General features: G+C 41.5%; 1 protein-coding gene across 1 annotated transcript; it reads left to right on the top strand.

The window, feature by feature from the left end:
* LOC104615939 (opsin-5-like) lies at window positions 1–25,625 on the top strand. The gene is made up of 6 exons (XM_010293768.1): window positions 1–250; window positions 6,155–6,360; window positions 19,570–19,669; window positions 21,843–21,947; window positions 24,298–24,521; window positions 25,185–25,625. Exons 1-6 carry the CDS (start codon window positions 130–132, stop codon window positions 25,623–25,625), a joined length of 1,197 nt encoding a protein of 398 aa, XP_010292070.1. The 5' UTR covers window positions 1–129.
* Window positions 25,626–26,999: the final 1,374 nt, after the last annotated feature.

Here is a 26,999-nt window from a genome sequence, read left to right as displayed (position 1 = left end):
GATTGTTAGTCTCATTGAAGAGCTCCCTCAAATACAGGGAGCAGAAACTGAGGAAGAGGCTGGAACCATTTTATTTCGCTGGGACGTACTGGGGAAAGGGCAATTTCCAGGTCATAAGCTCTGCTGAAAATGTCTGCCCAGTTTTCTCCGCAGGCACCCTGGAGGAACAACAACATCAGTTTTCTGAGCAGAGAGGCAGCTGTAACAGAGCAAGGAGAGACTATCATAGGTTTCTACCTACTGGCTTTAGGTATGTACTCGGCTTGGACGTGAAAGGGAGCTCCTAAGTAGAGTTTGGTAAAAAGTTCAAAGAAGTGATTCATTTGTGTTTCACCCCTAACAGAACGGGATGTTAGAAAATGCAACTTTTTTTCTTCAGCTACTACAAGATCAGAGAGGTACAGCTTTCTCTTGTTAAAAAGAGATTCATAACCAATGCAGAAATCTTGAGGAAAAAAATAGCCAAGCCTGTAAGCTTTTAACTAATGTTCACTCAATCTGTGATAAGATTAAAAAAGTACCTTATCAGAAGTGCATGGCACTTCTGTGTCTTCTCATGTCTCAGTAGCACTGAATTAATGTTCTTTTCCAGAGTTTTGACTGCTGACGAGGCAGTTGGCATCCTACAACTACCTCCTGCAGAGACAGGAGATACAGTTCTATAGTTTTAATTTTTTTAAACTTTTTTTTACTGCTTGCTTTAAATTCTTTTTAAATTTAAAAATAATTAAACTTCTTCAAACAGAATCTATGAAAGATCTAAGTACTAGAACATTATCCGCTGTTGTTAGCAGTCACAATACCGCATGTTTATTCTGGTTCTGCTGCAAGACAGCTATTGTAAGTGTATAATAAGGATTTGGAAATGGCACCCAATATGAACTCACTTTGATCCCAGCGCAGTTTTGTTTTGTTTGTTTAAATATTGTCTATTTGGGGCAGACTCATTGCAGGATACAAGGAAACTTTATGGAATATCAAGGAATGCAGGTTTGCTAGGTCATCAAGATTTCCAACCATAAAAACTCACAGGAAAACACAAGAAAACATATTTTTTATTACATCTGTTCTTTTAAACAGCATGTACAAAAATGTTTCTGTTTTTAAATGACTGATCTAAACAGATTTTTTCTTTTTATAAGCTTATCACATATTGCAAGCAGCTTACCAGCTCTCAGCTTATGCTTGAGAAAGGTCTATGGAAGTTACAATGTAAAATGCTAAGTATTTTAATATGTTTACATGAGACTTTCTTTTTTTTACCTGTAGGAACTAGGGGGGAGGAAAGTTGTGTTTAGAATAAAAACATAGATTCTAGTAGAAAAAAGTACGGCCTCTATCTTAGGAGACTTAATTAGAAGAGTAGCCGCAAGATAAATCAGAGTCGTTCCAATTTATCCCCAATCTGTTCACATCTGCGTATCCTTTCATGAATGGCTGGGAAACGGCTGCACCATCAGCTAATGAATTAATCAGTTGCACTTAAGACTAGAAAGAACATCTTAGGTCAGCAAGGATAGTCCCCTGCTGTGACAATAAATAATCTCATTTACGAAGCTATCATGCTCCCTCATATGACTGGCCAGGGGTTTTTTTGCTGTTGCTACCAGTCTTCCAATTGAGAGCCTGTTCCTGACTTTGTTTCTCTGTTGGGTAGGAGCCTTTCCCTAAATTCTCAGTCGCTTTCAGCAGAAAGATTTTCAACATCCCTGCTCACTCTTGCCGTCTACTTTTTCAGCGCTTTCTTTGCGCAGGCTGGCAGGCAGCGCACTGATACCGGACCTTGTCAATAGGGTTTCGGTTCCCGGCTACCGTCAGCTTGCTTGGCAGCCTTCCTGTGCCTCCCTCGGAAATCATGGATAACAGCACTAGCCTCCTTTGTCAATCACTTTTACACCTGTGGATTAAAATGCCCTATTAGGTGGTATTATTCCCGGGGAAGGATTACTACTGAATTATATAAGGGCGATACAACATTTTTAATACTGCTGTCCATCCTATTCTTTTTGCATCTCAATGTTTGCAAATGTGGTACAAAGTACTTTTCTGTTGGGTGTCTGAGGAGTAAAGGTGACTCCTTAGCTTTTCAATATTTAGCATTTATCAACACCCACTTAACCTACTTTACTCCGGTACTGCCAGTCCCACCGCAGCTGCTCTCGGTCCTGCCCTGTGTTAATCATCTTCAGTAATTGTACGTTATCTGTGTATTTTGCCACTTCGGAAGGGTGAGCATCTCCTGTTGATGAGCAGCCGATATTGGACAGTGTTACAGCTTATGGGGGAAATGTGGTGATTCCTCTCTGAACCTTACGTTGGGTGGAAGTGCTCAGTTTCCTGCTGTCCGGTATTTTTTTCTCTTTCAGACATGTTTTGATCTCAGTTGGAACATGTCCTTTCTCACCAGGATTACCTTAGGAAGCTGGGGTTGGATTTTGAGTTTCGTTTTTTGTTGGGTTTTTTTTCCACATACTCTTGTGATTGAATATTGCTGGTGTGCTGCAGAAAAAAAAAAAAAAAAAAAGAAAAAAAAAAAGAAAAAAAGGAACTCGTTCCCTCTGTTGTTTCTTTTCTATCCTCTGTTTTATTGAGGTGCCACCTGGAGACACTAACACCTTGTAGGACTTCAGAGTTCAGAGGTTTCCTTCTAGGCTCTTGATCTTCCTGTGATCTACCCTGAGGCATATACTGCCAGTTGAGGAGATCCCTACCCTCATGGACAGTGTCACAGCTCTTGCTGTGCTTCCTCCACATTGCATTTTTAACCTTTTTCCATGTTGTACTGTCAGTGTTTGGGTGGAAGGTCGTTTTGAGGCGTTGTTTTTGTGTTTTGGGGTGGTTGAGGTTTTTTGTGGTGGTGATGGTGGGTTTTTTTGGTGGTTTGTTTGTTTGGGTTTTTTTTGTTTTGTTTTTTAAATTGGTTAGTCAATATAGTCAGCAACCCCAGACCGGCACACCTATCTGATCGTGCAGAGATCCGGCATCCCACAGTCACTGCTCTGGTTGATCACATTTTTATGCAACCACTGTTTTTGTCTCTGGTTACTCCAAAGTTTGCTGAGTATATAGTTCCTCCGGTTTTTTGATCAGAGTGTTAATATGGTCTACTTCCCAGAGAGATCAGCCATTTTAGGGACTGGATACTCTAGTGCAGGTTCTCGTCCTGCTTTAGTTAAAAGGATTGTGCCTCTCCTCAGAAGTGCTGTGCACACTCACTTGGTAATTTGCGCGCTCAATGCTTTCCTCATCCCTACCCTCAGCGTGTGAATGTAGTTTCAAAAGTGATCACAAACACTGTGCCTTTGTACCTTGATCTAAAATATGTGTATCGTTTTGCATTACTTTTTGCTCAGTTTCTTCCCTAAGATACTTTAACTGAAAACTCCCCTCCTCTCCAGTCTAGGGGGAATTTGCTCTGTATTTTCCCAGGAAGTGCACGTGTCTGACGCTTTAAGAGTTGCCCTCCTATCCATTACACTGTGTTGACAAATGCTGCTATTTACAAAGTCAGTGCCATTTTATTTTTTCTGCTATTTTAGCAGAATTTTAGTTCGTATTGACAGGGAAAATATTTCCATATCTGCTGCCTTCAAAATTGTCTTGCCTTACAGAAGGTAGAGCTGACATAGACAAGCAACACAGCTACCACGTTTGCATTGCGAACTATCCTGATGCACTCCTTGTTGCAGCCTTCCAGTACTTAAAGGGGGCTTATAAGAAAGATGGAGACAGACTTTTTGGCAGGGTCCATAGCAACAGCACAAGAGGTAATGGTTTTAAACTGAAAGAGGGCAGATTTAGACTAGAAATAAGGAAGAAATGTTTCACAATGAGGGTGGGGAACCACTGGCACAGGTTGCCCAGAGAGGTGGTAGGTGCCCCATCCCTGGAAACATTCCAGGTCAGGTTGGATGGGGCTCTCAGCAACCTGAGTTGGATGGGGCTCTGAGCAACCTGATCTCATTGAAGATGTCCCTGCCCATTGTGAGGGAGGGGAGTGGTGGTGGTGGTGGATTAGATGACCTTTGAAGGTCCCTTCCAACCCAAACTATTCTACGATTCCCAAAGCTGTCCTCCTCCAGTGCCCTGCATGTGTCTTTATCATACCTAGACTCGGACAAAAGCCAGAAGTGATTCCTGACTTCAAGTGCATGCAGCTGTTGGGAACGAGACTTGGTTAAGAAACATTGTCACCTAGTGGACAGAATAAGATGTATTTATTATTGTTGATCTTATCCTTATAATGAGATGTATATAAAAGACATGTATGTACCTCAGCGTACCACTGCACCAGTGACTATTTCTGGTTAATACCGTATGCTGACACGTCAGCTCTTCCCAGTTCAAAAGCTCTTTAGCAAACCATGTGCATTTGCTAAGCAAGCCAGAGCAGCAGCAGTTTGGTGGTTTTGCAAGCAGAAGTTATTAAAAGGAAATTGCTCTGCAGAAAAAGCAGTTCATAGTGCCGTACAGAGACTGTCCCGTCAACCACCTCCCCTCCCGCTCCAGGCTACCCAGAGCACCTCACCGGGCGGTAAGTACCCAGCCTCTCTTTTTGGGGAGCAAGCACCTTGCTCTTTGGCATTTCGGCTCCTGATGCTCCCAGACGGCTTGAGATTCAGAGCCAATTTCCTCCCCTCCCTTCCTAACCAAGGCCGCCTGGCAGAGAAGCGCTTGGTTCCCGACGTGTGGGTTTGTTGATGCTTCCTGAAAGAAGGCAGCTGCCCTCTCGCTACATTAAATTTATCAGCCATCTTTCATCTCATGAAATATGAAATATTCAAATCTCCAGAGACGCTGTGCAATGCCCTGGTGCCACGTCCCTCTTCAGTGCATATATTCACCTCTTGCTGTGTCAATATACAGCACCCATACTCTGGGATACCTACTGCTTGTGGCTGGGTAGAGGGCTATGGATCAACAGTTTTCTCCCTCACCTGATAGTTAATGTGGTACCCTGACACCAACTGTGGGGAACAAAACCAAGCGCTGATGGGTTCCTAAGCCTGTCCGAGGCTGCAGGCACTCAAAAGAGGTGGTGTTTTGCTCCCCATTGCCAAAGTGAAATGAGGCCACCTATGCCAGCAGTGGCAGCACTGGTTTGGGGCTCGGAAACATGACCTGGCAGGGAGCTGGATGCTGCCCGACCTGCTGCTCTGCCCCACTCCAGCAGCTGCCCTGGAGCCATCCCCTTCACTGGCTAAGCCCCATTTTCAACACTGAGCCTGATGCTTATGAGTAAACACTTTGTTAGAAGTCAGTCTTTTCTACTTGTCTACATCATTCCAAAAAGTGGGATGCGACCTACCAAGGTCTTACGATGATGGGTGGGGCAACAGACACGCATTTGGAAACTCTACGTCTCTCCAGATGAGCAAGTGGCTGACTTACACCAGATTTAGTCACCTCCCTTGCATTTTCCTCATGTAACTAGACGCGGACGAGTCGGGCATCTCTGTTCCTGAAGAGTAAGAGAGGACAAAACTTTCTTTTAAAACAGATTTAAAAAGACTTTAAAGCTTCTGAAAGGTCTGCTCTAAATGTTCTCTTCATAGAGATTAACAGGTGTATTACTGAAAAATATTCCCATCTGGGACAGGCTTTGCTGTAAGGAGATCCTAGACTGTTCTAAGAGAAGAAATTTAATCGTATTAGCTGGAAAAGGCAGCACTTCTTGAGAGAGGAGTGGTAAAGCGGCTCTCAGGTTATGTGCATGAACTTTCAGAATCCATTATCATATACAATGTACCTAAACAGCTGCAGCTTTCGGCAGACTTCTTGTAGTCTCTGCTCCACTATGCCAATCCTTCCTGTTTTCCCCACAAGTTATGTTTCATGAGTTTCATGTGCCCACTTAGGGGAAAAAAACTTTTAAAAACCCCAGGCTTTTAAATGGTGGATCTTTGATAGAGGCAGCAGCAGCTCTTCATGTTTTTTCTGTTTTATTGCTGGAGTTGTTCGCTTGTTCCTGCTTCTGTAAAGTACCCAGCTACTTAAAATGGCTTCATGAGTAGGTTTTCCAATGGATAAGCTGGTTTAATTTGTTTCTAGTGGAACAAAAGAGTCATTTCAGAAGAGCCATCATGCATTTACACACTGAACTGCTGCTTGCTTTATTTGCTTTTTGATTTCATGGATTTAAATTTTTTTCCAGGTTGGCTGTCTTGGTTTGGAAACAGCGTAGTGATTTTCGTCCTGTATAAACAAAGACATCTTCTGCAGCCCACCGACTACCTCACATTTAACTTGGCAGTATCAGATGCTAGTATCTCCGTGTTTGGTTATTCACGGGGGATCATTGAAATCTTCAATGTCTTCAGAGATGACGGATTCATTATCACATCAATATGGACCTGCCAGGTAAGAGTGGATTACACTTAATTAGACAAAATAAGTGCAGTTATTTCTGTATAAACGCTCTGTATAAGTAACCAGGTAGGGCCACAAGAGTGAAAAGAAATACTGACTGACCTTCCAAATGGACAGTGTCCTCTTTTGCTATACCCATAAATTTATGTATTTGATCAGGTTTTGACCAATTTTCAGTGATGTCTTTTCTAACTCTATTTAAGATATTCTCAATAGTTTCTATTGGTTTGTGGGTTTTTTTCTTCATGTCATAGCTCCCACTCGTTCTGGAAGGCTAAGGTGTAGGCTGTTGACTTCAGCTCCCCTGAAGTCAACCTGGTTGTTGGCACTTTACCATTTGACTTAAAGCAATGTAGACTCCTACTTGACAAGGCACGTAGAGCAAAGTCTCCACGCAGCACTTAGGCATACCTGTATATTTTAGCATGCAACTACTTGTACTAAATCAGTTGTTACTCTTCAATCTCATCCTTAAATTCATTGTTGGTTTGAGGCCTGTTGTAGGATGAGTGACTTGACTTTATGGCACAGTCATCCCTGAACTTGGAGGCAGCTTTTTGATGGAGAACTCAGAAAATGTTATTCTTGCTAATTCTGAAACAAATTTGTGTAGACAGACTATAAATACATCCCATGGATAGATAGGCACAAGCCTGGCTCCCTGGTGCTTTCAGTAACATCTGTGAGAAAGATTATACTTAGTGTAAGTGTCTATTTCATGAGGGAATCAAAAATCTGAAAATGACAGGATAGCCTACAGCAAGGTATACGTAAGATCATGATAAAGGAAAAGGGAGAGAGAGAAATTAATCCTCTCTTCTTGGGAGGTTTTTTGTGTTGTTTTTTTTTAAGACGAAGTATTGTATAACATAGATGAAAGCATTTCTACAGCTCATGTCACCTCCCCTTCAACATAAAGGCTTAGCTTACCCAGAGAGAAAGACTTTCCACAGAAGACTCTGATTAACCTAGGAGCTGTAGCTTGATCTAAAAATGTTTATTTTCTGTTTATTTTCTTGCTCAAAATGTATGTCTATAGCCATTTGGCAGAAAAGGGTTTATCAAAATTAAGCTAATTATTTCCTCAGGAAAATCCCACTATTTCTCTAATGAGAACACATCCAATTGCAGTCTAAGGTCTGCTGAGGAGAAACTTCCAGGACACCTCTTTAATTTTTTTATTTTCTTTAATTAATGGAAACCTTTTGAAGTCATCAGATAAGCAAAGCCATACCTGCAAACTGTAAAATTCATACCGACACTCAGAATTAAACAGACTCCAATTTTGCCCTGTGTTTCAAGGAAGGTTGGAAAGGAAAGGTCAAATCTGGATACCCGCGTTCCGTTCCAGCTTTGCTTTTTTGATCAGTCAGCTTCTGCTGTCATGTATACTTAGGGAAACTTTATTTTCCCAAGCTAGCCTGTCATTTCTGCTTATGAAGAAATTTCATGAGCTCACCTCACTTAATCCTCATATTTTCTTATTTTCCTTTCCTCTGACTCGGGCCTCCTTCTGTGCCCTCAGGTAATATTTTTCAAAATTAAGGTTCACCATTCCCAGCTGCCCCAGTTAGAGGGTGTGGGGAGAAGAGAGACAGATACTTCTCTTCCAAAACAGCTTAGTCTGTGAAAACTCTGTAACAAAAGATGTATCTCAACTAAAAGGACCGTCTCATTCCATACCTGCTGAATGGGACAGATATGTGTGCTGCCCCTCTGTATGGAAGAAACGCCACTATTCTTCCCCATGCCAAATGTTATTTTTCTTTTTGGAGGTCTGACACAGCTCTTCTCTCAAGAACGGTGTTGCACGGTAGGTCTGTATCCAAATGCAGCCTGTGCTTAATGCTATGTATGGATACAGTTTTCCAAGGGTGGCTTTCGGACTCTGCTTTCACTTCTTGTTTATCCCTTCCCTGCTCTACCACTGTGCCTTAGTCCTGATCTGGACAGACAGAGGGCAGTCAGTCTTTAGGACACTGATTTTTTTTTTTCTTTTTTTTTTTTTTTTTGCCTCTCATAGTATTATCAGTAAGTAAACTAGTGCATATAGTAAAGTTCAGGTCAGGGAATGTCAACCAGTGACCAAGAGCCATTTGTTCCCTCATTGACCATATTTCTAGTGAAAAGCTACCTGAGGATATATTTTTGTCCTTCCTATATGTTTTTTATTTGTATGTTCTGCTGAACTAGAAGTTGCACTGAAACCTGTAAAAACATTGTGTGCAGATGTAAGAACATGTAGGAAGTACAAAAAAGTTGATTCTCTGCAGGTAAACACATTAATCAAGTAACAGAAAGTTTTTCTTCTATCTGTTAATTGTGTGGTGAATACAAAAGATGCAGGCTTCAGGGAGCCTTGATATATATTTAGGGGAAGGATTATAACCTACCTGATCCCCATAGGTGCATTGCAGTCATGTCAGAAACCAAGGATGGGCTGTGGGGTGCCCTAGAACTTCAAATCCTTCATAATCCTGGTACTTTAAACTTGTTTCCACTAATTGACTCTTCTAATTTCATTTTGGTTTGTTGTTTTTTTAAGGAGAATATGGCTTGGTTATTTTGACATTAACTTTATAAATACTTCAGAATTTTACTACGGGGGTCAAGAAAATTGACTGTTCTTATCACGTGCTCACTCTGCTAGTATAGGCCTTTTTAAAAAAGTGATACTTAGGTCTTATACGTAAGAAACAGTCAGAAATATCTTGGCTGTGTGCAACAGAGCACAACATAGTTATCTCCAGGTCATGGTACCATCACCACTGCCACCGACATGCTGACCGGTGCTATTATCGCAGGTGCACTCACCTCACTACCAGTCTAGGTATCCCTGGTCCATCTGGCCAGCCAGATGTGCCAGAGCATCCCCAGCAGATCCGGCTCTGCACAGAAACAACCTCAGGAGGAACAAAAAACCCCATATGTTCCACTTTGAGGTCTTAGTGAGCACCACAGTAGCCTGCCCAACAGGACTCATCCTGCCCTCACGATCCCACCAAGGGCCAGCCTGGAAGGACCTTCCTTCCCCCTCTTTTGCTGAAGCTGTTTTGTGTTGTGTGGAATAACAAAGCCACAGAGGGGAGCTGGAGAGGGAGAGATGACTGTCTCAGCCTGTGGTTGGGTTTGCTACATCGCAGTGAGGAAACCTGGCTTTGAACCCTGCACTGCCTAATGCTTTGATGTTTTAGACAGTATTTCTGTCCAACACACCCTGGCCAGAAACCACCGGCAATGTGGTGAGCAGCAGAGCCCCCCACGCCGCATGCATGTTTTGTTTTACCCTGTTACCCCTAGTTCACTCGTGCACAGTTTGCCCGACAGCACCAAACCTGTGGCATATGTGCTTCCTGAGAAGGCACAGGGTGGCCGGGAAGCCCAAAATGTTTTAGAAGTGCCAGACTTAGTGTTCGTGCGTTGAGGAGTACGTGAGTCACGAAAATGTCTGGGATTTCCTGCGCTTTAAGAGACTTTTCCAAATTGCGGTGGTGTAGCTGGTCAGGTTGCCAGCTGAAGCCCCAGACAAACAGGGGTCTCTAAGAAAAGCTGGATGTGCAATGGCCCTGCCTTAACAAAGCTGCTGCTGGACACGGAGGGGTCCCCTCCTTCCAACGGGTGTCTGCCCGCTCACACAGGGAGTTTCTCTTTGTCTCTGGCCCCAGTATTTGTTTGCTCTAAGGACAGTGGAGCACCTCCGTACAATGAATAGTCTTGGGGCTTATGTTCCCAGGCAGGAGATGTGGGTCTGAGCACCTTTGGACGGAGAAAAGTGAACCCAGCTCTCCCGCACCCTCCATGGGGGCAAAGGGAGAACGGGTCAGCAATCTCTCTGCTTTCCGCAGTGACACTGCTTAAATTTTGAAAGGTCTTGCACAGTTGAAGGAAGGATATGGCTGTGAACATCATTCTAATTTTTTGCAGCCTGGAGTAAGGCATTAAAAATCAAAAATGAGGAGAGATATGCCCCTCACCTTGTTCTGTTGGCTACTTTCAGAGCCTTCTTTGCCCACTAGTTTTTGCCGTGTCCAGTCTAGGAGTCAAGCTCGGAGCCACAACGCTCCTTGCACCAGGCAAGCAACCAGAGCTGCAGCACTGCGTAGCTGAGCATGGTGGCCCTTACCCCCTTCTGTAGATTCAGCTTCCAGTCACTGCCTTGTGCTAGCACTTAAAAGTCCAGTATTTTTGGTATTATTAAATGTTTAGAGGTCTAGTATGACATTTGTGAGAAGTAATAAATTCCATCTCCTGTAAAAATTAGAGGTGGGGATCTGAAACACCAAAAGGAAAATTGCAACAGTAGGAAATTCTGAGATAAAGAAAAATGAAAATATATGGGCTCTTTTCAGAAGTTTTGAGGGGAGGAGTTGTAATCTTGAATAAATTATTTTTTATTTTATTGATGGCGTTTGCTTTCTCAGAACATGCTTTTATCTTTTTTCCTATAGACAGATTGTAAAATATTGCTAAATCTTGCCTGAGGAGGAAACAGAAGATTAATACCACCTTCTTTTAACAAAATGTTCTGTAAATTGTCTGACAAATTAAAAACCCTAAAGGCATTTATGTTATTCTTAAAATAGAGTAGATTTGAAGGACAATTGGCAATGTGATGTTGATTTAAGATAACTGGTAAAACCAACCAATTGTTGACTTAGCTAGACTATTGACTATGTTGACTTTGTGATTTTATGCGTTTGTAAATGCCAAGATGGTGCTTATGTATTACTGTATGTGGTATGGTATTCCCTCATGTTCTGGGTGATATGACTGATCAGCGGTAGCTCAGCAGTCAGCATGAGCACGTAATAAAAGAAATGGCAGATGGAAAGGACCAAAGTGAAAGCTCACAGGCTTAATTTCTCCTTCCTTCCCAATGCTTAGAAGATGACTAAAGTATCCGTATGCATTCTTCATCAAACTTCAGCACAACCATCCATTCGTGGTGCTCCATCATCTATACATTTTTTCCTTCACAAAATCATCCCACTTTCAACTCCCTCCATATGTAAAAAGCATTCTTTGCATATATGTCTCCCCCCACCTCTGGCCCTCGTTCCCCTCAGCAGCTGTCCATGTGGGTACCCTACTCACCACGGAGCTCTCGCTCAAAAACCCCAGACAAATCCACAAGCTGTTCGTCTTTACCCGTAGCAACACCCGTCAAGGTGGATAAAGGTTTTCTCCCCCACCTCATCCTCCCTCCCAGCTGGCTATGGGGGGATGTAGTGATGGTTGCCTATCTCTTGTTGCCACTCTCCTTGCCACATCTGAGAGTGCTCGAATGACTGTTCTTCCGCAATTTTCCTCCTCTCTTTCTCTGTGGGGAACCACCTGTACAGACACACCTCTAGTTCACTGGTGCTACTGCACGATGGAGCCAGAATGCACACTGCAGGAGTACCTTCATCCTCAGCACAGCTTCCTGCAGTGTCTAACTTCGGCAGAGGTTTCCCCTCCAAAGACTGAGCTAGCTCAACCTTGCTAAGTGTAAAAAATCTTGCAGTATCACTGTGTATCCATTTCCAAGCATGTAGCTCTAAGATTGAGGCTGGGACAGAATAAACCATATTTTTTCTTAAATCATAATAGCACATAATAGGAATGTGTTCTAATGTCTGCTTAGTTGAAAAATGTTCAACTATTGACCTAAAAGATGTTAAAAGAAATTAAACCAAATGTGAAAAGGAAGTGAATTAATAGTTATTGACTATCTTAGCACAGTACTGTGGTGTGATATTGCTGGGATTTTAATTATATATAGTTTATAATTCCTAATGTTTCAGAAAAATGAAAATAACCCAAAGTCAAATCGTGGAACTGGCAGTAGGAGCATTAACAGATAAAACAGATGCTAAAGGTGCTGAAGAAAAGCTGTGTAACATCAGCTCTGTATTCAACTCACCTTAACATGCTGATTCACTGTGAAAGGTAGGATGTGGAGACTGATCTATAAACAAAGATCAAAAGAAGAGTGCCCTTTACTTTGCCTGTGCTGTGCTATGCAAATCTTCCTCTCCCAGATATGTATGTTTTTCTGAGCAATTTTAATATCTCAAATATTATGAACACTAGAATGTATCGTCATTCTTGTTTCCTTGAATAACTGAGATTTGGATACAGGAAAAAAAGTTGCAGAGCAATTAGTCTTCCCTATTTCTTTATTTCTGGCCCACCTTGATATAATCTGAAGAGTTGTGCACGTTGCAGTCAAAGAAGTAAAAGCAAACTCATGTAGACATCTGTGAGTTAAATTTTAATGAGAAAAATACTTCATCTGCAGGGAAGGGGGAAAAACAGTGCCTTTGCACAAACAGAACCATTAGCAACATAGAAGATCATTTCAGTGTAACTAATGTGACTGCAGGGAAGTTACGCCAGTTTTCATTAGCCATGAATGCTCCCTCATTTTCCTGTAAATTATTATTTCTGCAGCCAATTGCGACAAATTAGGGAAGTTATATATCTGGTACTTGAAAAACTGTGAATATTCAAACTATCTGTTTCCTTGTTTAACAAATCTGATGTAGCCCCTCCCGTGCCACCCAAGCACTGCATCAAACCACACGTTGCTGCCTGGAAAGGGCTTTCGTTGCCTGATAGCACTCCTACAGAAACTGGAGTTTCCAAAGCCTAAATCTCAATTCCTGCACTAGCTTGTCCTCTCGGAGGGCTTTGAAACATCCTTTTCTTGCTTCCTTACATGGAAAATAGTAGCCTTCCTCATTCTTCTGTGCTGATGTGTGTTTCTAAGAGATTAAATGTCTTCTCTAAAAAAATGCTGCCCATCATTATCTTCAGGATCTTCTCACTACAAAGCTGAACAATCCATGTTTTTCTCCCCCTCCCTGTGTGCCACATCTTCCCACTGACTTTTAAGCAAATTTCATATGAAACTTAAAAATCAGTCTGATAATATCTGTAAAGGTCTTAAATTGTCCTACCTCACATTTACTCATCTTCTACTTCACAAAGACATATTCCATTCAGTCAGTACACCAGTAGTGTGTAGGAAGCAGTTCAGGTCCTGACCCTGATCCTGTTCTGATTGAATCAATGACAAGATGACTATTGCTTGCAATGGGCTTTATATGACATGGCATCCATGTATTTGTATGTATATGACGTGGCCATCCAGTATTTCCATACCACTGTTCCTGCAGAAAGGATGAAGTTGCACCTGGTGGCTTTCCAGATGATAGCTCTTTCAGGCCAAGAATAACCTGTGTCTTTTACACTTCCTTCCAGGCTCTCCATGGGCTACTAGGACTCCTTGGCAATGTGTGTGACCTTCCTGTAGGAGCTGTTAGGTCCAGTTTAACATACACAGTTGTGATGTGAAGATCCTTACAGCTCATAAATGTTTTAGGACTATAAGCATTTTCTTGGGATAAATCAGTTATCTTCTATTTCTCTGGTCGTTTCAGTACAGGATCCAGAGGAGCCAAGAGTATCAAACTAAAAGGACATCTCCTAGTAGCCACACAGCTTTTTCAGACTTTCAGAGCTGTAGCATGTTCTTGTCTTGGCCACTTAATGGCTGAACTAGTACCATCATTAACCTGCCCTGCCTTGTGCCTAGGAGCTTTATGAGCAGAAGAATAATTCCACTGGTGGGCATTCAGCCAGCAATCAGAGATGACCTTGTATTAACCTGGCTACGTAATCAGATTCCTTCTTGATGGGAAACAGCACAGACGATTGTACTTTGGGGAATGTGGAGTCACTTGTAATCTCTGGGCGGTCCTGGCAGAGCCTGTAAACAGTCTGTGGGACCTCTTCTTCCCTTGAGAGGTGTATAAGCCTACAGAAACATTTACCATGACATTTTGAAAAGGCAAAGGTAGTACTTCTTTGAAAATGTAAGTGTGACTTTAATCCGATGTTAATGGATCTCAGCTATTGGGGTAGGATCACTTGGCCACAAAGCAAAGCCTTGTTTTCTGTGGAAATTTAAAGATGAGACAGGTCACTTATGAGGCTGTTTTCTTCTTTTATTCTGTCTGTGTAGTTGTTTATATTGATGGTGCTGCTAGCAATAAACAAGTAGGCTCTGACTTAACATCACTGAATCGAGAGGAGTTTTGGCTCAAGCCCACTGAGAAGATTTTTACGCAGTGTAGTATGGACATTCCCAAAGGGCAATGTTATAGTGGTGCTTAACTTCCCCGTGCAGTAATTCACAGAAAGACAATGGCAATGCAGCGTTTAACCTGAAGATGGGAATCTTTCCACTGTGTCTGGATCATCGGGTGGTATGAGCTACATGCTTGGTTGCTTCCTCCCCATTCATTCTTCATGGGTGGACAGAGGAGGTGTGAAACCTGCCATGGTGCTATGGCATCAACTCAGAGCTAGAAAGCAGGTGCTCCCAAGCATGTGGAGATGGGGTATTTGAAGTAAGGTTATAACCTGATGAGGCTGTGTAAAGAAATTCTGAAAGCAATTTCTGACTATTTGTTAAATGATGTGCACTCGGTGGGGTTGTTACATTCATAACTGTGCTCGTTGATAGGGGCATGTACTACTACGAGTATAAATTGTGACCTGAGAGGGCTACAACTCTAATAGCTAAAAGGCAACACAAAGTACGTATATGTTGAATCTCAATTGATTAACCCAGTATATAAACTTAAATAACTACAAGCAAACAAGTAGATTTATTCTGGATTCCCTAACATTACTAAAGCCAAAACCTGACCCGCATATATTAATAGCTAGCACTAAATGTACATTTAACTATATAGTATAGTTCGTATAATTACATATCTGTACACATAATTGTATAGCCTAAATATTGCATTCATATTTTTCCTTTCTTTAAAATATATGCCATCAACAGAAAGGTTTAATCACTTGGTGAATGCAGAATAGCGAGTGTCTGATACTCTCACTTAATGGTGTAAACTGTCTAATCCTGTAGCATAGCAGTTCTCATTGCTTATTAGTAAATGAAGTGCCATTTGTGTCGGAGACCTGTAACGGCTTGGGTTAATGCAATCACCTCTAAGAGCAGCTACCTGTGAGGCCTCCAGAGACATTTTAAAAGGCAGAATGTGTCCATAGCAGAGCAATGTTGCATGAGCAAGAGACATCGTGGAAACTGTAGTAAATGATAAGTCTCTCCCACTTCCTGTATTGTAGTAAATCTTAAAGAAACCATTTGAGTGCTTTCAGAACACTATGCACTGGGAGTTTTAAGTAGTTTCCTCTGAAGACTAATTTTGATTACGAACCTTGATAGTTCTTCCATTTGACAGAAGAGTTACTGTAGTCTGCTTGACACATGATTGATATATTCGAGGGATGGAGAATTACGTTGTCATTAGACTCTAGTGGAATATTTTCTCATTTACTGCAAACTTTAAGAACTTCTTGTTAAATTTTAAAACATACTCTATTCAAAGGTACCTACAATTGCTTTTCCAAATCTCTTTCTTAAAGATTGATTTAGGTGCTTTTTGTGTCTTGAAGTTGAAGGACATTTATTGCCATTGTCTATTTACGTTATGATCTTGGAATAATCTGATCTGTATTCAAAAAATATTCTGAGAGAGCTTATTGTTATGACTTTAAATATATGCAATGGAAAAATAATCCCTATTTAAAGTTTATCTTTTTCTTTATATATTCATTATCTCATTTTAATAGAAGAAAAAGACAGGACATTATGGTTCTGAAGGGAAATAAATGGACTTCAGCAAGTTGCAACAGATTCACCAGTTGGCCAGAGGAGGGAGCGATGAAGCCTTTCTGGCTGGTGAGATCAATGCTTCAGCCTAAACTGAAATGTAATAGCTATTTTGGCAATCTGCTTTTGTGCTATTAAATCTTGATTAATCCAATAACAAGAACAATAAGTTATATTTTACTCTGCTTTAAATTAAGGCAACCCTTATGAATTCAGTAGGGATGCATAAGTTATTAAAGGTAGTAAAAATGGGGCACACCCAAGCTAATAGCTAAAAATTTGATAGTGCACTGGGGATTCCTGACTCTCTCTGTGTCGAAGCAAAGCTTAAACAAATTTGCATGCAGTAGGATCTCTATGTATCTTGTGTTGTAAAGAGTACACCAAGAACATTAGTGAGATTTAAAATCAGGCACAAGTACAAAGCAGAAAAAACACAGCCTTTTCTTCAGTTGACACCACAGCTGGTGGGTCAAAATTATTGTGCAATCAACTTTGTGTTTATGTCAGAATTCACTATGGCCTATTAACACTGCTGCTTTTTGATCGTAATTAATAATAGGAAGGATAAAATTGCATTACATAAAAATGGAGGAAATATGATGACTGTGGAAGGAAGGAGCTGCCAGGGGTGGGGTGGGATAAAAGAAAAGGAAAAGCAGAACCAGGGAAGGGGAAGAGCATCAGTCTTCCAAAGTAATTAGATACTATTCTAGTATTTCAGTGGCTGTCATTCCATGTATCTTTAACAATGCTGAAAACTGAGAATATCCTATATTTTTGTTACCTACATATATTAATATCTCTGCCTCTAGAAATCAGGACTATGCTAAAGCAGTTTTTCTGTTGGTAACTACTTCAGGTTCCAAGCAGTTGCTTTGGTTGCTACCTACAGTCAGTGTTGTCTGTTCAGGAGCAGAAAAAGTAGCAGAGATCTTTCTTCCATATCCGGTAGGTGTATGTTGGAAGTAGGTTGGCTACAGCTTCAGTAAGATCCCTCATTCTTTTCCGAAGACATACGTCTAAGTGACACCAATATAAAAGTATTGCAGAATCCATAGACTTGCCGGGAAATGGCGTACGCATAGCTAGGCTCAAGAGCTAACTCATTGCTGGCAGAAGTTTGGCAGGGACAATACCGGTTTGAGGATCCTATTGCGAAAGCAGCCCTAACCCTGTTAGATGCTCACTCGTGTTTTAATGTTCCGGAGGCCGTGGACTCTGTACAGGCTGTTCTGCAGCTTGAGAGCCACCTTCATTTCACCCCAGCCCTCTTGTCATCCCCAGAGGGCTCCCTCTCCTCCTTGGCACTTCACCCCGTCACCTGTTCCCAAACCGCTGAGCCCATGGCTAGCACAGGGGCAGTTAGCACAGCCACCCCTGGCAGACGGCTGCCACTTTATCCACTTACTAACCATAGGGACCTGGTCAAATTTCTGATGATAGCCCCCACACTAGCAGAAGCAACAGTATTTTGATGTGCTGAAATGCTGTTATTAACAGTATGAAAATGACACATGGTGCTGACGATGGCTCGATCCTATGAGCTATGTTGGTTTAGGTAAAGCTGCATTTTTTTCTAGCATGGCACCAGTCCAAAGAAAACATTTTGGGTTGTTCTTTCTTATGGTGACAGAGTTTCATCTTGAATGCTAAAGAGCGAGAGTGTCTTTTTAGACTTACTTTCCTCCCTTGTAAGCGTGCTCAAGGGCTATTTGAACTGATTGCTTAATATAATTGTCTCTCTCTGTTCTGACGTCAGGGAAGTCGAGGTGGGAGAATAATGCTCGCATCTGCAGGTGGTAAAAAAAGCACCAGTGCATTTCAGAAAAACTCAACCAGTTTCAGTGTAGGAGGGTTAACTGTGATACACACTAAGAAGCTTGTCCTACTAATACTTTAGTATTCAGTCTCATAGCTCTTTAGACTTAATTTCAAAGTGTGTATTTGCATCATTGCTGAAAGACAGCCTCCTTTCTAATCTAATAACTAATGCAATTGCTTGCAGTGTGGTTTCTCAGTAGTTCTTGGTCATGCTGTTTTCCGCATGTATGGGGCATTGCTAGAGGAGATGGAGAAGTGGCAGCTGTTTGCTTCAATAAGGCTCATGAAATGCAGAGCACATTTTCATATCCAAGTGTTTCATCCATCTCCACAGCACGCAGTGGGCCAAATCCAGCCAAGAGCAGCTTCTGGCAAGTAGCTGAGACACCCAAGGAAGTCTGCAGCCATGTTTGCACCAGAAAACATTTATACACTGAGCAGGAGTTGATTACAAGTGAAGCACAGGTGGATGTAGATTGTTGTAGTAGCAAATCTTGCATGCATTTAAAATGTGGTGGATCTAGAAAAGCTGGCATCGAGAGCTATATAGAGTCAATACAAGGACGGTGGTAGCAAGAAAAATCGGCAGTGAAAGAAATTATGAAGCAGCCTTTTCCTAACCCTTCACCCAATTTAATTTATACAATCTGCCACAGTCTCAGCTTTAATCCTGGATTAAAGCCCCGGATTCAGTGCTGGGATAAACTGAATTCCACGGGAGTTGTGCCCATTCACACAAAGACAGAGTTTGTTCCCATAGAGTAACGATGTGCCTTCCCACTGATAATTTTACCACTTGAATGCCAAGTGTCCAGAGACACTTGCTTCATATTCCTGCTTCACTTGGTGTAAAATCGGCACCCGGCAGAGCTCCTCTGCTCTGGCCGGTTTGGTATACCATTGCGAGGTGTCAAAAAGGGGACTGCCTTCAGCGTTTTGCCTGGATCATTTCCCAGTCATACAGTGCTCCCTAGCAGATGGCTACATCCAGCTCTGCTACAGTCAGCAGCAACTTCCTTCCCATACCCATAAGTGACGCTAGCACAGTTGTAACCCTCCTGTATGGCTGAGATGCTGACGTCAGTGGGAGCCTACACAGCCGTATGGCTCTGCCTGCGTCAGTCGGAGGTGGTAAGGGTCAGGGCTTAATAAATAGCAGGGAATCAGTAGCACCAATGTTGAAACTCAATCTATTGGAGCAATATAGCTTTCAGTGGTTTTATTTAATTTTTAAAATAGCTTTTCTCACTCAGCCAAGTCCATTACCTCCTACGTTCTTCCTTCTTTGGCCTAAATTTCATGGGTTACGGTTTGCATGTTTGTTCTGCCTAAGCAGGATGGCTGGATCCAGTGTGGTTGTGCCTATTCAGGGTTTTTCTTCTTTTCAGTTCAACTTTTTTCTCTTTCATTCTGCAAGTCATTTCAGGGAAGCATACAGGTAAGGGTGTGTTTGCTTGTTTATTTTATGTACATGACAGAGCACTTATATAATTTGTAAACATTTACTTGCTCACTGATCCTATAGAAGATAACTGCATCTGACATTTTATGTTTCCCTGCTAGTTGGGTTTCTGAAAAAACTTTCAAGAGCATTAACATGAAAATGACAGGACCAATCCCTGTGATTCTTTTTCCCCTGCAGCGCTCTGCAGTAAGAGAACATCCTGCACTGCTTTGTTTTTCAGGTTGATGGTTTCCTGACACTTCTCTTTGGCCTGGCTAGCATTAATACCCTTACAGTAATCAGTGTGACTCGCTACATCAAAGGTTGCCACCCTGAGAGAGGTAAGGAATAAAGGCAGGTCCAGTTCTGCCTTCACTGAACCTGGTACAAATCCGTATTTCTTCCAGTCACAGGCTACATCAAACATAAATTATATGCATTGGAAACCAGAATGTAACTTAGTCATTTACATTACAAACATGTTTGCATAGAATCCTTCAGGGTTAACACCAGTAAGAGCCAAACTTATAACTAGTACCCTTTGGTCACCATGGGTTAAATTCACCCTTCTGCCAAAGATACCACAGGTCCTGCTAATGCTCTCTATTCTTCAAAAGGCAACTTAAATGACTATTAAGCGATGCATACATCATTGTCTGGATCTCACTGTAAGCAATGAATTTCATCTTCTATGAGATTAGGTTTGGGAAGTTTCCAGTCACTGATAAGATCCTTGATTCAGAAGGCTGCCCTACGTGCAAACATCTTCACCGTTCAGGGTGTTGTGCCAGCGTTTGCACACAGCAGGCATCATGGGACTGCTTTAGAGGGCACTGGGAACATTGTCTGCTCTCCTGGGCTCCAGCTTTTGTAGTACTGCGCAGCCTGACACCCCCACATGCCTCTCTGGCCTCCCTCAGTGGACAGTTTCATACCACAGGAGATGAAAATTACTCCCACCATCCCCAAAACTAACCATGACCCAACTCTGCCCAGACTGTCCCTGTCTCCTGCCTGTCTCCCAGATTTGCGAGGCGTCATCATCACAACCTCATACCCACACTTCTTCCTTCTCTAGTGCCTTGTCAATCTGTAACCTGAATATCTCAAACCACCACTCTTCATTACTCTCTCCAGTGCTAGAAACCTTTCACTAACCACTCTCTTGTTTTTTTAATTTCACAGTTAATTTTATTAACCTTTGGTATAAATGTCTCTGTAAAGGCATGTAAGTGTCCCACTGTACAAATCTCGTCTGAAATCCTTCACACATTTCCTGACATGTGAAGCCCTCATCAGCAAGTCTATGTAAACATGCCATCATCTACCCCGTTCCTTTTATGCCTCTTTACATCACCACACTCACCCCAGGCATCACCTTTCACATGATCAGTAGAAACCTTTCCTTACCATCCATCCTGGATCTCCTGCCTGCTGAAAACTGATTTCCGCTGGGAGCCTTATGTGCTCTCTCTTCTTCATACCTACACCTTCCATAAATTCTCCCAAGTCTTCCTTTCACCCATCTGTAGATAATGTATTATCAATTTTCATGTCTTTATGACTGGCTTGCACCATCTTTCAGGCAGGAACCTATTAATGTCCACAGGTAAAACATACATAAATACACTGAGTGCATCATAGACATTTTTCTCTCTAATAGCATGAGTAGTATTAGCTGTGAGAAGAACTTCTTCAGGGACATCTTTTTTCCACAGGAAATTCTTCTGCAGTTTGTTGTAATAATAGACTTGTTGAGGTTAATTTTCAACACAAACTGCTGCTGGAGCTGCTAGAATTTGGCTGTGATGTATTCTATATCTTATATTCATTGCGCAGTATGAAGTCATATTTAAACCCCATGTTTCTCTTTTGCAAAGCTGTACCACATGGACATCTGAGGGTGTGCGTAATTTATGTTTGCCTCTTGAGGAAATGTGAGCAAGTACCCCGTATAACTTTACAGAAATGTTGAGGAACAGAGATTGGTGGATGCATAAATATTTCCCATGTACACAAAGAAATAACCACAATGTACGGCAAGAGCAGGACAGATTAAAAAAATAGTATTGATTGGCTAATATAGTTTGAGCATCTGATGTTTTTTCTCCTTCTTAACAGTGAAAACATTGAAGTGAATAAGAAAGTCCTCTCACTTTAGACTTATCTTATCTGTTCCTACCTAAAACTTAACAATTTACATACAACAGTTTCTCACTTTTTATAAAATTGCAAAACCTAAGTCCAACATAAATTTCCTAATTCTGTAGTGCTTAACAAATGCATCTCCTGCTAAATAGTCATTCAGTTCCATTGTTCACAAATGGTCTTGAACACAAGCCTGACAGATGCTTTCAAATTTAAGTTTTTCTTATGAATGTGTTTTTTGTCTTAATATTTTTTTTAAATAGCTGTATTTTCCTTATTAACTGTTGGTATAGGAGTGCGTTTAGATTTCAGGAGATATGTTTGCCTTTCTAGACATTCTTTTCTGACCACACCATGCCATTTCAGGTCATTGCATCAGCAACAGCAGTATGACCGTGGCTCTGGTTCTCATTTGGATAGCAGCTTGCTTCTGGTCAGCAGCCCCATTACTTGGCTGGGGCAGTTATACAGGTAACAGGTATCTTTCAGTTATACTTATTTGGCATCTCTCCACTTAACTGAACAAAGATACTTACCTTCCCTTCTTGCTGTTTGTGATAAACCAGACTGATAATCAGTGGAACTGAGAAAATCATTCATCATGCATGACGTTCACGCAGAGTGTTGCCTGCTTTGGTATCAGCTATAACGAGATTTTTTTGAGAATATCACAGGAAAGACTTGGACGAAGTGCATATTACCTATGAAAAAAAAGAGAGATCAGAAATATTTGGCATGGTTAAGTCATGAGATAAAGGAAATTATCAAAAGACATCCTTCAAAACTGTCAAGATTATGAAGCTAGAAAAGAACACAAGTTCCAGCAAGTTAAACTTGAAACTATAATAAGACAAGCCAGAAAGATCTGGTGAAACAGTTTGTAGAAAATATGAAAACTAACATAGCAGCAGAAGAAAAAGATGTCAGAATGTTTGTCAGTCCAAGAAGCGACTAGGGTGCAAGATAAGGCCATAGCAAAAAAGGGAGGGGGAGGAAAAAAAGGAAAAATTTTTAGTAGTGAATACTGCAGCAATTCAATGGCTAAGGAATATTCCCACAACAGAAAATTTCTTCATGGGGGAAAGTTGGAGAAATTGTCACAAATTAAGTCTCTAAAAATTCAATGAAACAAATGTCTAAGAAGAAATGGTAATGATACAGGAGTCCTAACAACTGAAATCCTGTGACTGAAACTGTCCAACAGTTATCTGCCTGAATCCTGTAGGCATCTGCATCATTTGAGAAGTCATTAAATCTATGAAGCAGTTATGTGAATATATCCTCTTACTTATTAAATACACAAGCTCTGAGGTATCTCTGGACCCTTGAAGCATGATTGGTTAAATCTTCTATCCTTCCCAAAACCAAATGTTACCAGGATTATTAGGTTAAATGGATCTTTTGTTTGAAACAAAAGCCAAACTGTTTATTATACTGTTCTAGTATTATGTCATGTTTTTGCATTCTGGATATGTCATAAACTTGGGGGGTTTGGACTGGTCATTTTCTGTGTATCTTCTTTTTGAACCTTAGGGTCTACTGATGAAAAAGGCAAAGGAGACAAAAATCTATTTCTACTACTGAACACATCCAGACAGCAACACCTAGAGCTTTTGGTGTTAAAAATACCAAACTTTTTTTGATGAGAATCATAAAAGAGATTTTAGTCTTTTCCTCCTTTAATTCTTCCTGCCTAAACCTCCTATCACCTATGAGGAATTAAGGGATTTTTTTTTTTTTTCTTCAGAATTATCACTGGATGTCAGGGAGAGATCTATTGCTAAATCATGCAGGCTTCACCTATATTGTATCTCCAGGACTTGTTAATACTTGACTTACATAATTTTGGATCATGCTTCATTTATTTATAATTTAGTTTGCTGCCATAGCTGCCAGAAAAAAACAGCTTTTTCCACTTAAAAAGAAAAATCAACAATTCACAATCTATAGAAAACCTCTAATGCTACCAACTCAAGTTTTATATCAGGACACATTTGCAAACACAACAGACTGTCTAAAGAAGTAAACTTTTATTCATAAAAATATTTAAGCAGAGACTCCACCTTATTCCTACAACCTTTCCCTTAAGTATGTGATCAGCTAGTGTCCTTTTGTAAATCCTACTAGCTGTAGATCCTGCAATCTGCCTGACTTCATTTTTAAGAGCCTACAGCTCCTTTGTAGTTGCAGAACCGTATGCTTCCCATTTAGCAAAAGGTCTCATGTCTTTCTAAGTATTTACATGTTTCATCTTCCCATAATTATTATCATTAGCTGTACTGATTTGCTTTCATGGCTCTTGCTACTGTAAAAATTTAATTGTCTTTTTCTTTCTACTAAAAAACCCTCAATATTTTTATTCCTACTTTGCTGTGTAAGTAGTGACTTGCTACATTTGTCCTATTGTCTCTTTAGAATTGCTTGTTATGCTGTTATGTGCTCACCTTGGGAAGTGACTATGTAGAAGATTATGACAACAGTAGATAACACTCAAGAACATCAGACCTACTGAAGGATTACCATTTTTTTTCTAATAAAGTATCACAATTTCCTGTCCTGAAACAATGGTCTGTGCATTATGGATTTACATTAGAAATCTAAACTGGACAAAATTATATTACGCATTAAAACTTCTTACGGTCTATCTGGTCTTGAAAAATTGTTTATGTAGGAAATTATGTCACAGCTCATTAAATCAGAAAGATCAATGCATTCTTTAGTGCTTAAAGGAAGAAAAATACAACATTTGAACTGATAAATTAATCACTCAAAAGCAAATAAATGTTCTAAAAATGTTAACCAACTTATTTTTGCTTTCCAGATCGTATGTATGGCACATGTGAGATAGACTGGGCAAAAGCCAGCTTCTCTACAATCTACAAGTCCTACATTGTCTCCATTTTTATCTGCTGTTTTTTCCTACCTGTCACAGTCATGATCTTCTCATACGTGTCAATTATCAATACTGTCAAGCTAAGCCATGCATTAACAGGACTGGGTGATCCCACAGACAGACAGAGGAGAATGGAGCGGGATGTCACCAGGGTGAGTTTGGATGTCATGGTGGATAGGATTTATATCAATGAAATCTCTTTCCAAAAATGGATTTCCAAAAACTAGAACAGAAGAGAAAAAAAACTGATCAGTCACATTTCACTTCTCTATAATCTCTAGTGAATTGAACTCAGTGAAGAATATGAGATTTGTTGAAAGCTCCTACCCCATCAGTTGGCTAATATTGATGCTACATCACATGTGAAAAATAATCTAAATCTAATTGGAGCGGGTTATACAGTACAAAAAAAAAATTTGGTTAGGCATATGCTCTTTTCTTTCAGAAGTTACGTTACTTCTGACCATACGCAATAGTTACAGTCGAGCTTTAAATTTACTTACCGTTGACTTAAGTCTACTCAAAACCTTCTGAATTCATATGAACATACAGGGGACTGTAGCTATTTTCATTCCATTGGATGAGGCATTTCTCAAGCACACCACCATGCTAAAATTCCATCTATAGCTTCTAGGTCTGCCTCGCTCCATCAAAGCAAACTTTTTGCTTGCCTGTATTCTCCTGTGAGCCATACCCTCAGGGCAATCTGAATGTTTCCCTTCCAGCCAAGTGTCCAAGCTACTATTCCCAGTGTATTGCTTCCCTGATGTAGTCTTCCAGAATAGATTTAAGACTATTCTTCTTCTGTCCTTTAGGTTTCTATTGTCATTTGCACAGCCTTCATTATTGCATGGTCACCATATGCTGTCATCTCTATATGGTCTGCCTATGGTCACCCTGTGCCCAACCTTACCAGCATCCTTGCCAGTTTGTTTGCGAAGTCCGCCAGCTTCTACAATCCCATTATCTACTTTGGAATGAGCTCCAAATTTCGGAGGGACATTTTCATCTTGTTCCATTGTGCCAAGGAAGTCAAGGACCCTGTGAAACTCAAACGCTTCAAAAACCTCAAGCAAAAACAGCAAGAGCATTCTCAGAAAGAAGAGAAGTATGCAGGAGAAACGCACCCTGCACCAAGCCCTGATTCTGGGGTGGGAAGTCCAACCAATACCCCACCACCAGCAAACAGGGAAGAGTATTTTGGTATTCTCGATACACCATCTAATAACCCTGATATTGAGTGCGATAGACTGTAAGTTTTGTGGCCACTTTACACATGCACTCACTTTGTGTTCAGGAAGACCCTCTTCAGATCAGCGCTTGAGTGATGTCCTAATTCCCAACCCATCTGTTTCTTGCTGTAGCACTGATGACTATACAATTCGAGCAAATCAGATGGTAAAGTGACATTTTCCTTCTATGTAGGTACAAAAAGCTACGAAGCACATTACAATGTGGGCAGCACACCCAGCGCCAGAAACATTTGATTTTCGCACGCGTGCAGGAAAAGGAAGACTGACTTGTGAAGAGCGGACATTAGCTAACAAAAATAACTAGTATGTTCCTATCCAAATTTTATTAATCAGGAGATGACATTTCCAAAAGCGGTTTTTGCCTTTCAACAGTCCCAGCCAGAGGATCGTTTTAGCTCCCTGGCGCTGTAGGAGAAGATGGGCCCTGCATGAGGTTGCTGTGACGCTGCTGCAGCCCCAACAGCTGCGAGTTGGTGGGCAAAGCCGCGCTCCCCCTCCGGGGCGCCGGGGCGAGCCCGCCATGTGGCCCCAGGCCCTGTGCGCACGGGGGGGCCCGCCAGACCGCCTGCACCTGACGCTTGGCCTGTCTGCGCGGGCGCTAGGAGCGGTCGATCTTGGCATTTGCTAGCCACTGTTGCTGTGACGCTGCTGCAGCCCCAACAGCTGCGAGTTGGTGGGCAAAGCCGCGCTCCCCCTCCGGGGCGCCGGGGCGAGCCCGCCATGTGGCCCCAGGCCCTGTGCGCACGGGGGGGCCCGCCAGACCGCCTGCGCCTGACGCTCGGCCTGTCTGCGCGGGCGCTAGGAGCGGTCGATCTTGGCATTTGCTAGCCACTGTAGTCTGAACAGTGGCTTCCCACTTTTCCTCATCGGTCTGCAGAACTATTCCCACCTTCCCAGTGAGTAGGGCCCGGCTGCAGCATGCAGGCTGCGGCAAGCTGGCCTCTAAATTTACTGCTCTCTCTCCAGACGGGTTGTTTTTCTGCCTGATTATTAAGGCGGAGCAAGAGACGCTGTGCAGGCAATGAAACCAAAAATGACACTAAGGTTTTAAGAGTACTGATGAAGTGTGGCATCAGAGCTATTTACAAACTATAATCCAACACTTCACTGTGTTCTGAAGAAACTTTTTGTACCTGCCTATGGGTAAAAAATGACTTTTAGGTGAATGTAACTAAGTAGCAAGTAAGGATAGTGATTTAAATAGCTAAGCCAAGCTGTAGGCTTAAAGTCAGTAGCAATAATACCAATAGTAGTTATAATAGCAAATTATTCCACCAAGTTTGTCTTACAGATTCAAAGTGAGGAGGTACATCTTCATAATTCCACATCTTGGAAATCAACTGCATACTCAGAGACTTCTGTAAAAATGTCTCTGTA

Source organism: Phaethon lepturus, unplaced genomic scaffold (genome assembly GCF_000687285.1).
Source record: "Phaethon lepturus isolate BGI_N335 unplaced genomic scaffold, ASM68728v1 scaffold50468, whole genome shotgun sequence".
Lineage (NCBI taxonomy): Eukaryota > Metazoa > Chordata > Aves > Phaethontiformes > Phaethontidae > Phaethon > Phaethon lepturus.
This window is presented reverse-complemented; position numbering and strand designations above follow the sequence as displayed.